Here is a 9,785-nt window from a genome sequence, read left to right as displayed (position 1 = left end):
CCTGAAATAGTCCTGAAATCATCCAGAAAGTCCTAAAATAGTCCTGAATATATCCTAAATTAATCCCCGATAATACCACAATGGATGTCCAACGGATGTATGTGGGACATAATGAGGCGCTCATATCATAGTCCATAGAACATCCCGTTTAGCCGGCAGGACGTCCACAGGATGTCCATAGGACGTCCCTGTGTTATTAGGGTTTGTATGTATATCCATAAAAATCTGCAATATAACAATATTTATATGACGAATTTTTTGGCAACTTTATTCCTTCATTAATTAATTATATGCAACGTACATTACTCTTTCGTATTTACAGAGATACAATTTAATTACAAGCAATTGGAATTCAGGCGCATAAGTATGTAATAGTCATTACAATAATTGACTAAATATCCAACAATAGGCGCACAAACGATCTTATATATATTTTCCTTCACCACACATATAATTTGTTTTTTCACACATACCTTCCTAATGCATAAGTATAATACAAGAAATTATTCGAATACTTATTATATATTATAAATTTATATAAAAGTATAGGAACGTATCTATAGCAAATAAATATGAGTATAAATAAAAAAATCATAAATTGTCGTTCCGTATGACACATTGACATGTATGAAAGATGCATTTATAGTATATAATCAAATGATTAATATAAATATTTAACATAAAGTTTGTTTACTATTTTTTCGTGTATCTATTACGCTTAATAAATTAATATTGAAAATATAAGTACGGAAAATTGGTCCGGCTAAATAAATATTCGTTATTTAATATCAGGATTTTATTTCCGTATGACTGTTCCCATAAGTAATCGTTGGAATTGAGATTTAACTCATTCTCTCTTTTCAAAAAGAAAATTTAGACAATTAACTTTATTTAAAACTTCTATATAATATACATATATTTATTAAAATTAATCAATAGTAACAATAAAAAACAAGCCCGTTCAAGCCAACATCTGTTTTTCGGATGCACAATTTATTTACGTGTGAATTAAACAAATCATATTAATTAAAAAATAAACGTTTCGACCATTACACTTTGTTCCTTATCAATATCATATTTAAAACGCTAGCCTAGTATTCATAACTTCCAATATCATGCTCCATAACAATCCTGTCCATTCTTCTTTGAAAGAATGATATTGGAAGTTATGAATACTAGGCTAGCGTTTTAAATATGATATTGATAAGGACCAAAATGGTCGAAACGTTTATTTTTTAATTGATATGATTTGTTTAATTCACACGTAAATAAATTGTGCATCCGAAAAACAGATGTTGGCTTGAACGGGCTTGTTTTTTATTGTTACTATTGATTGATTCTTTCGAGCCTTTTTTGAGATAGTTATTAAAAATAAATAATAGTATGTGTGATACAAATTTATAAATGGGAACAGTACACACAGAAGTTTATATATATATATATATACACACACGCCCCCCCCCACACACACACACGCACACGCGCGCGCGCGCACATGTATATATGTGCGACCAAAGTGCGCAATGTTGACATTGCCTAAGTTGCCTACTGTACAGTGTCAGCATTGCTCGGGCAATGTCGGCACTGTGTAACACATATATATGTACATATACATAAAGCTTGATAAATAGAAATAATGTATACAGAAAATACAACTATCCGCGATATTATCATTTTACTTGCTCTACAATATATTTACATACTTTTTTATACACGTCTATTTAAAAATTCAAATATCTGCATGAAAACGTGACATTAAATATATATACCTTTCTTATTTATACCTTTATAAAAATTAAAATCAGTAGATATGTGCTATGTACTTTCTTTTTCGAGAAAATTAATATCTTATAATGTAAATGACAGATGTCTCGCAGTTAAGACTAGCACAAGATAATTACGCAAAAATAATACAGTTGAAGAGGCCCATAATTCTTCAATAAAACGTTATTAATAAATGATTAGAATAGAATTTAAAAAATCATTCGCATTATAATTATTACACACAAGGGTATAAAGCGTTAAATAAATAATCCTTGTCGTAAATGAATAAATAACACGAACAAAGATTCACAAGTATTATATAATTCTACTAATAACTGTAAATAAACGATATGTAATGTTCTCTTACGTGTCGTGATGCTTAAATATTATGTTTAATTGTTTTTTCGATGGATATAAAACAATGTATTAATTTGACTAAATATTTTTAAATATTTTTATAATAATGCAAATATATGTACATAAATAGATATGTAGAAAACCCGAAAATTGCTTAAATCAACTCTACAATTCAAAGTATGCATCTCTTACGTTAAATTTTACGTTTCACAATTTTACTCTTAGTTATCAAACTAAAGTTTCTAGTGTCTCTAAACACAGATTTTAAGTAACATATATAATTGTAACATATGCAATTGTAAGTTGCTACAAATAATTTTGGGTTATAACATAAAATAATAGAATAGTAATGTATGATACAATAATTACAGGTCATTTTCTCATTTACGTAATTGCCTCTTATCTATCGATGATGCATATTTTTTTATATTAAATTAGAAAAAAATCATAAATATCACACTGATAAAACTGTGTTCTATAAATAGCTCCGCATTTTCATTTAATTTTTACAACGTTCCAAATATCATGTACATAAATTCATTAATGACAATAGTGATCTCATTCAGTAACAGAAACTACTATAAAATTACTAAAGTACTTTATCGTAACGCATATAAATATAATCACCGGATTGACAATATAAGCGAATAATAATAAAATTTACAATTAGAAAATATATTCCCTACAAGGTCGTGAAAAAGTCTTGACCATTGTTCACATATACCATATACGTTTCACAAAATCATTATTTACAGTCTTTAAATGCATGTTAAGTAATAGGACACATCTTTGATTAAAGTTTAAGTCAATTTGCATTCTTACTCCTCTTTACTTTTCTGCTTTTAATCCTTCTCTTTTTTTCCCTACATCTCCTTGCATTCAATTTGCAACCGTTGCATTTCACAAATCTCAGAAGGGTTTTATCACAGCACATTTCTTTATCAAATACAAAATGCTGGCATAATCATTATTAATTGAAATATCTTCACAATACATGTAAAATTAATATGTCGACAAAGAAACGTCTGCACATATATACCTCTTTTACATTTAATGCTAAACATAGTTATTTACTATTTAATAAATAACAGTTGTGTGCTATATATACTGTTATATGTCGAAAATTATACGATTGCATTTAGTATTATTTATAATTCCCGATACAGACGTAAATTTAAATCCCAGGAAAAGGAAAAGGATTAAGACTGATGTTTTGTGTGTGTGTGTGTGTGTGTGTGTGTGTGTATGTGCGCGCGCGCGCGTGTGTGTGTGACACCACTACTTATATCTAAAAATTCGTGTTTTTATAGAATAAATGTTACTTAATATATTACTGCTGGAAGACGAGAACGGATCAGAGAAAGCAAGTCAAATAATAATTCACGAAAGATTGAGCAAATAGAAAATCTTTTTTTTTGAAACTTCACATATATAATATAACATATCTTTAAATTCTTCTTTCATTTATAAATAAAATCTGCAAAACAATTAAAATTTTCAATAATTAAAAATTTAGATACACAAGAAAATTTATTATTTATAATTCTTATTTTTAGAAAAGAAGAGAAATACAAGAGAAATCTGAGAGAGTTTAATATTTTATCAAATATTTATATCGCTTTACTTGAAGAAATAAAAAATAGAAACCGCTGCAATTATTTGGTTGCAGTTATCTTTCTTCTAATCTTCTTACTTTTCTCTCTCTAATTATAATACATTTTAAATATTGTAAGAGCTATTAACAAATGTGAAATGACCAGTGTAAAATATGACTTTTTTGTATATAGCTAGGCTAGATAAAACCATACATTAATATTTCAATATAAGTAGAAAATTTATTTGTTGGAAAAACCAAACTTATCTTATTCTTGCAGCCAAGTAGAATTCAATTCCTTTTCAAAATCATACATTCATTTAAAATTCGAAAGAGCTAATTGAAATATATAGCCAAATAATATATAGCCAAAAATTTATAAAATAATGGATAGATTAAGTATACATAATACATTTATGAAGTACCATGCCGACGTTTTGTGAATTTGAATCCAAAGTAACAACAATTTTATTCTTAAGATAAAAAGATGTCATTTTTTTCCCACTTTTGATATTATTTTATCTATTCATACGTATAATAATTAAACATTAGTTCTCTTTTATACACAAGAAAATTGGATCGTTGGTTTTCCATATGAAGTTATCCGATCATTTCCTTCAGGGGGTGTGCATACATAATTCGTTAATAACAAAATTGAATCGAATTACTTTAAATCGTACGTTTCTTTTATCTTTGTATCATGATATCGCTTTTTTAGTTTTACAATGATAAAAGAAAATAATGAAATGTGTAATCACCGGTGAACTTAAAAGATTTCATTTTTCTCTTTTGATACTATTTTATATATTCAGATGTAGCATTGATAACAAAAATTAGTTCTCTTTAGTTATGCAGTAGTAAATGTTGGTTACAATATTACTATTGCTAATATTCTAATAAGATTTTACTCGTAACATTTCGTTTGTTCATTCACTTTCATTCTTTCTTTTTTTCTTTTCCTCTTTGGCGATGATTTATAGGCAGAAATTAAATAATCCGATCTAAAACAAAAACGTAGAAATGTTCTCTAGACCGTTGTAGTAACTGCTGTTGTAATGATTACTAAACAATCATAAGTATATATCCTAAGCTAATCTTCGTAAGTCATTTTATTCCTCTTTTCCTATTTGTCGCAATGGTGGGATCATATTTAATCTCTTGTCAGAGAATGCTTTATAATAAACGTATTTTACGTATTTTGCTGCAATCGCCATTAACATGTACGCCAAACTGATTACGTATGATACTATTATCACTAATAAGTAAAGCGTAATTCTCTGATAACGGCGTATAAAGCTAAGAATTATTACAAAGTGGAAGAAGTGTCTTAAATTTAGGCGATCACGTAAAAGGTTTTTCTTAATTTCGATCTACTATTTCAAAATGTGTAAATTATTTCAAGACTTCCTCTCTAAGTATATATTCTTCAAATTATATGCAGTCTTTAATAAGAAAAGAATTAAACTTTAATCACACATAGTTGGAATAATTAATACACACTGTTTACTCCAATCCATAGAAAGACTAGTAATTGTGAAATAAAGATCGTGCTTCACAGAAAGTATTCGTATATTGTAATTATAGTAAGTTTTTTTAACTCCATTCAACCACTTTTCATTTTCTATCAAGTGCGAATATCCCTACATTTAGTTAAACTCGCAAGATTTTTTTGTTTAATCCTGTCTCATATTTTCATCTTTCCTATTTTAATCAATTACTTCAATTTATCGTGCGATAAAGTATTTAAAATCTTATATTTATACAATTGAATTAATTGAATTAAATGAGCAAAACAAGGAAAGTAAGAAAAAAGTAATGAAGCAAGATCAAACCAAAAACTCTCACAAATATGCAACATTTATATGGCGATCGATTCGACATAAGAATCGATGCTCCAGTTCAGCTTGTATCTGCGGCGGATCTATTTCAATCAGAAAAACTTTCTCACCATTTTCTTCAAACCAGTGCTTCTCTTTTCTTTCTTAATCGAAGTAGGCGTAGCGCTACTGCTTCTCGACTCGTCACTTTCTTCAATTAAACCGTTCGCGGTACTCCCATTGGCACGATCACTGATAATCTGCGACAGCGTTTTAAAGTCTGTAGGACTGGACTGAGAGGACCTGTCATTTGAATGCTCCGAATCTTGGCTCCACTCCCATTTTTCAGAATTCGTAGAATTCGTGGAATTCGTGGACAATTTCCTTTTGCTTCTCGTACCCAGGGCAGTTTTCATAAAGGATGGCGAACTCAATCTCGCACCTTTAAGAATACTGCCAGCTCTGAACGAGCCGTTCTTTGACGTCTCGTTCTTCCGTTCAACCGTATTTGAACGCGGGCCTGATCTTTCAACGGACCTATTTACAATCACTAATGACGTATTAGGTTTACTGAGTTTATTGTCTTGACGACCAAGGTCGGAACTCATTCTGGATTCTATCTTATAGGCTTTATCCTCTGATGTAGGTTGCGCGATTCGTTCTATTCTTTCTATTTGATCGTTGAACCAACCAATGGCAGTCTCGGGCGCGGATTCTGGTCTCTTATCGACCGAATCCTGCGATTCTTTGGAGTGTGGCGGATCTATGGACGATGCTCTTCTCGACGGTAACGTCGTACCACCAGGGATCGCATTTAATACACTTTTATAACGAACCATTTCTTGTTTTGCATCGATATTAACTACTTTAGTACCGGCGGTAATTGCTTCTTTCTTGCGTTTTTTCTTTCGTTCCTTCTTTGTCTCAAAGGGTCGATCATCGATCATCAATTCGTGATATGTTCCACTAATATAAGAAGCAATCTCGCTAGGTCGCCGTTTCTTCATTTTCTTCGCCGCGGCGTGAGAACTAAAATTCTCCGCGCTCTTCCGACGCATGGTGTCCTTTCTCGTGTCCGATTCGAGTTTTTCTTCCTCAAAATCTTCTTTTCGACGACAATAAGAGAGAATCAAGATAATGACGATAACTTCCAGACAGATTAACAAGGCGTGCTGAACGATCGCAGATATTCGGCTGCGCCAACTGTCCCGATCATAAAGAAGAGTTTCAACAGATTTGGAGAGTATCACAATTTCTTCCCTCAAAGCGGTGATTTCTTCCGCTCTTTTAGCATCACGTTCTTCACCCTTTCGCGATTCCTCACCCATAGCAGCTACTGCACGCTCCAATGAGCGCTGCATTTCTTCGACTTGCTTTTTGTATCGACGACTTAACTCTTCTAAATATTGCCCGCTGAGTGACATGTTTCTTTCTAAAATCTGAAAAAAAAAGAATATTAATTGCATTAATAATATTGATAATTTAAAATTAGAATAAAAATGCTCGTATATTTAAAAAAAAATTAAACAATGTCGTGGCTTGTTTCAAGCTTATAATTAGAATAACTTTAAATTAATATAATTAACATAAGAATATAAATACTAAATAATATTCTACACAAACGTTTCAGCTTATAAAGCCTTCTTCAGTTAAAAAACGCAGAAATACAATATTAAATTAACAAATCAAATAAATATCAAATACAACGAAATTAAAAAAAAACCATCTCCAATTCACCAGTGGTGAAGTGTCAATATATAAAGAATTCAAACGTCAAAAAGTATTATGACAGATTGCAATAAGATAAGAAGATTTAAAATACTTCAGTCAACAGTAGATTACATTATGTCCCTCGATAAAACAGTTTTGCCAAATTGATCCTCGGTTGAAATCGAGAATCCAGTTTGTCCCAGACTTGTATCAAACGATTTGAGAATTCATTAGTTACGAGTATTTTATGATATTGTTAATTTATATAAAATACTGTAATTAAAACCCTCAATAAGAGATCCAGTCAAATACATTAAAAATTAACTGACTGATGTAATGTTTGATTACATCAGTCAATTTTCAAACGAGAAACAGTCAACATCTAATTTTTAATGTATTTGTTGCATCAGAGCTCTTTTATATCATGCATGATCACGCGCAGTAAATTTGGTACGACGGCTTTGACACAAGTCCGCACATATACTCAATACACAATTGTTTTATTCCGACGGTGAGACGTTAGCAACAGCGACAAAAAACGGATCGCGGCGCCGTACGGTCGCGACAAGGTACACGGCCGTCCTTTGATACTCATAACCAACGAACGGCTAATTAGGGCCCGGATTCGACTAGGGGTGCGTTCCCTTCCACCGCGTCGTGATTTTTACGAACCGATACCGCTTCCTTATTCATCTCGCGATCATCATAGAGTTTGCTTCTATCGTTTGATTTCGAGCTGTGTCACTTAAGCCGATTGATCAAGAGATTTCTCTCTAGGTGTTGTCGCGATTTCTGTGCCAAGTTTATTATATATCTGGGCAACAGCCCTTAACATGTTCATTAATCGACTCAGGGCATTGTCCCCTAGGCGCTGTCGATATAAGTCTATAAGTGATCACAACTTATAAGCGAACGTTATCCGCCGCAACAGCAATGCGTAGAACACAAAGCGAACGTTATTCGTCGTAATGCATAGTGCGTCGTGTTAATGCGAACAAATTAACCAGCATGCGTGGTTAGGACATTGTGAACGATATTTGTTAACATTCAATAAACTATTAAAAACGGATTAAACGAAAAGACAGTGCAAGAGTATTTTTTATTACATTGTGCTGAATCCTATGGAACAGTATTTGACTGGCTCTCTTATTGAGGGTTTTAATTACAGTATTTTATCTGGAGACACTGGTAGTGTCTCGGCGCTAAGTTACGCGCAGCGTCACTACCGTGGCAGACCTAGGGATGGGCGATGCTTCATTGATTATAAAAAAAATCGATGTTTGATTCGATGTTTCAGAATTCGATTAATCGGTACATCGATCTTTTTTTAAATGATATTGATTATGGTTGGCTCTCATTGATCTACCCAAAGATATAACTATCCAAGAGTTCTAGATTTATTAGAGACTAGAGAGGCAGTCCCTAGCAGGCATTTAATTTATTTATGAAACAATTTTCTCATTACTAGTAAATATTTTTGGTAACCAAGAAATTGCTTTCTGAAATAAAAATTATATTTTATAAAAAATAATCAATGTACGGTTTCTAATAGTCATCATAAATTTAAGAAAAATGTTCTATTATTAACAACAATCAGATTCAAGTAATGACATTTGTTAGATTTAATAAAACAATTTTCTACTGACAAGTAATTATGTCTTTATTAGAATAAAATATTTTCTTCATTGATAAATTATTTGCGCTTCAGGATAATATTTTATTGGAACAAAAAACAAATTTATTGTGGCAAGTAATTAATTCTTGAATCAATAAATTACAGTTCAAGAAAATGTGTTTATTTGAAACAAGTAAACTTTTTTTTCTGTGGAGGTACATAGAATTGTACTCTATTTCTTTTTTTATTTTGTGATAAAAATAATTTTAAAAATTATAATTCAATATATTTCTAAAAATTAATAATAAAAAAAAATAAAATTTAGCAATCAATTTCCTTAAAGGATCGATTTTATCAACATCGATGTTTTCTTCTACGATGAATCGGTTAATTAAAAATCGGATTGGATCATAATCGATTATTATAGAATCGATGCTTCCCTTGTATTAGTATGGGAATAAGTTTCCGCCTTTTTTGAAAAGAAAAAGATGTGTTTATTTAAACAAATCTATATAAGTGAGTTTATTCAAAGTATGCTCCTTCGGAAGCAACAACTTTCTCCCACTTTTCCGGTAATAAACGGATTCCTCGAATGAAAAAATCTGGTTCTTTTGAAGCGATCCATTCATCAAGCCATTTTTTTGATATCTTCATAAGAATTGAATCGTTCTCTAGAAAGGGCCGACTGCATGGATCGGAACAAATGGAAATCTGAAGGAGCAATATCCGGTGAATACGGCGGGTGGGGCAGAATTTCCCACTTTACTCCTTCCAAGTATTTCTTGACCGGTTTTGCAACGTGTGGCCTAGCGTTATCATGTAACAGAATCAGCTTGTTGTGCCTATTGTCCCATTCCGGTCATTTTTCTTTCAAAGCTTGGTTTAAACGTATCAGTTGTAATCGATAACGATCGCCAGTGATGGTTTC

At 31.4% G+C, this 9,785-nt stretch overlaps 1 protein-coding gene across 2 annotated transcripts in view; it reads right to left on the bottom strand.

Moving 5' to 3' along the window:
• Positions 1 to 5,478: 5,478 nt before the first annotated feature.
• The window catches only part of LOC108769283 (SUN domain-containing ossification factor), a 52,954-nt gene continuing 48,647 nt past the window's right edge, over positions 5,479 to 9,785 (bottom strand). For both annotated transcript variants that reach the window (XM_018520174.1, XM_018520175.1), the window contains one exon: positions 5,479 to 6,971. In XM_018520174.1, the coding sequence (XP_018375676.1) occupies positions 5,646 to 6,971 (1,326 nt within the window). In that variant the 3' untranslated portion in view covers positions 5,479 to 5,645. The remainder of the gene's footprint in view (positions 6,972 to 9,785) is intronic.

Source organism: Trachymyrmex cornetzi, unplaced genomic scaffold (assembly GCF_001594075.2).
Source record: "Trachymyrmex cornetzi isolate Tcor2-1 unplaced genomic scaffold, Tcor1.1 scaffold88, whole genome shotgun sequence".
NCBI lineage: Eukaryota > Metazoa > Arthropoda > Insecta > Hymenoptera > Formicidae > Trachymyrmex > Trachymyrmex cornetzi.
This window is presented reverse-complemented; position numbering and strand designations above follow the sequence as displayed.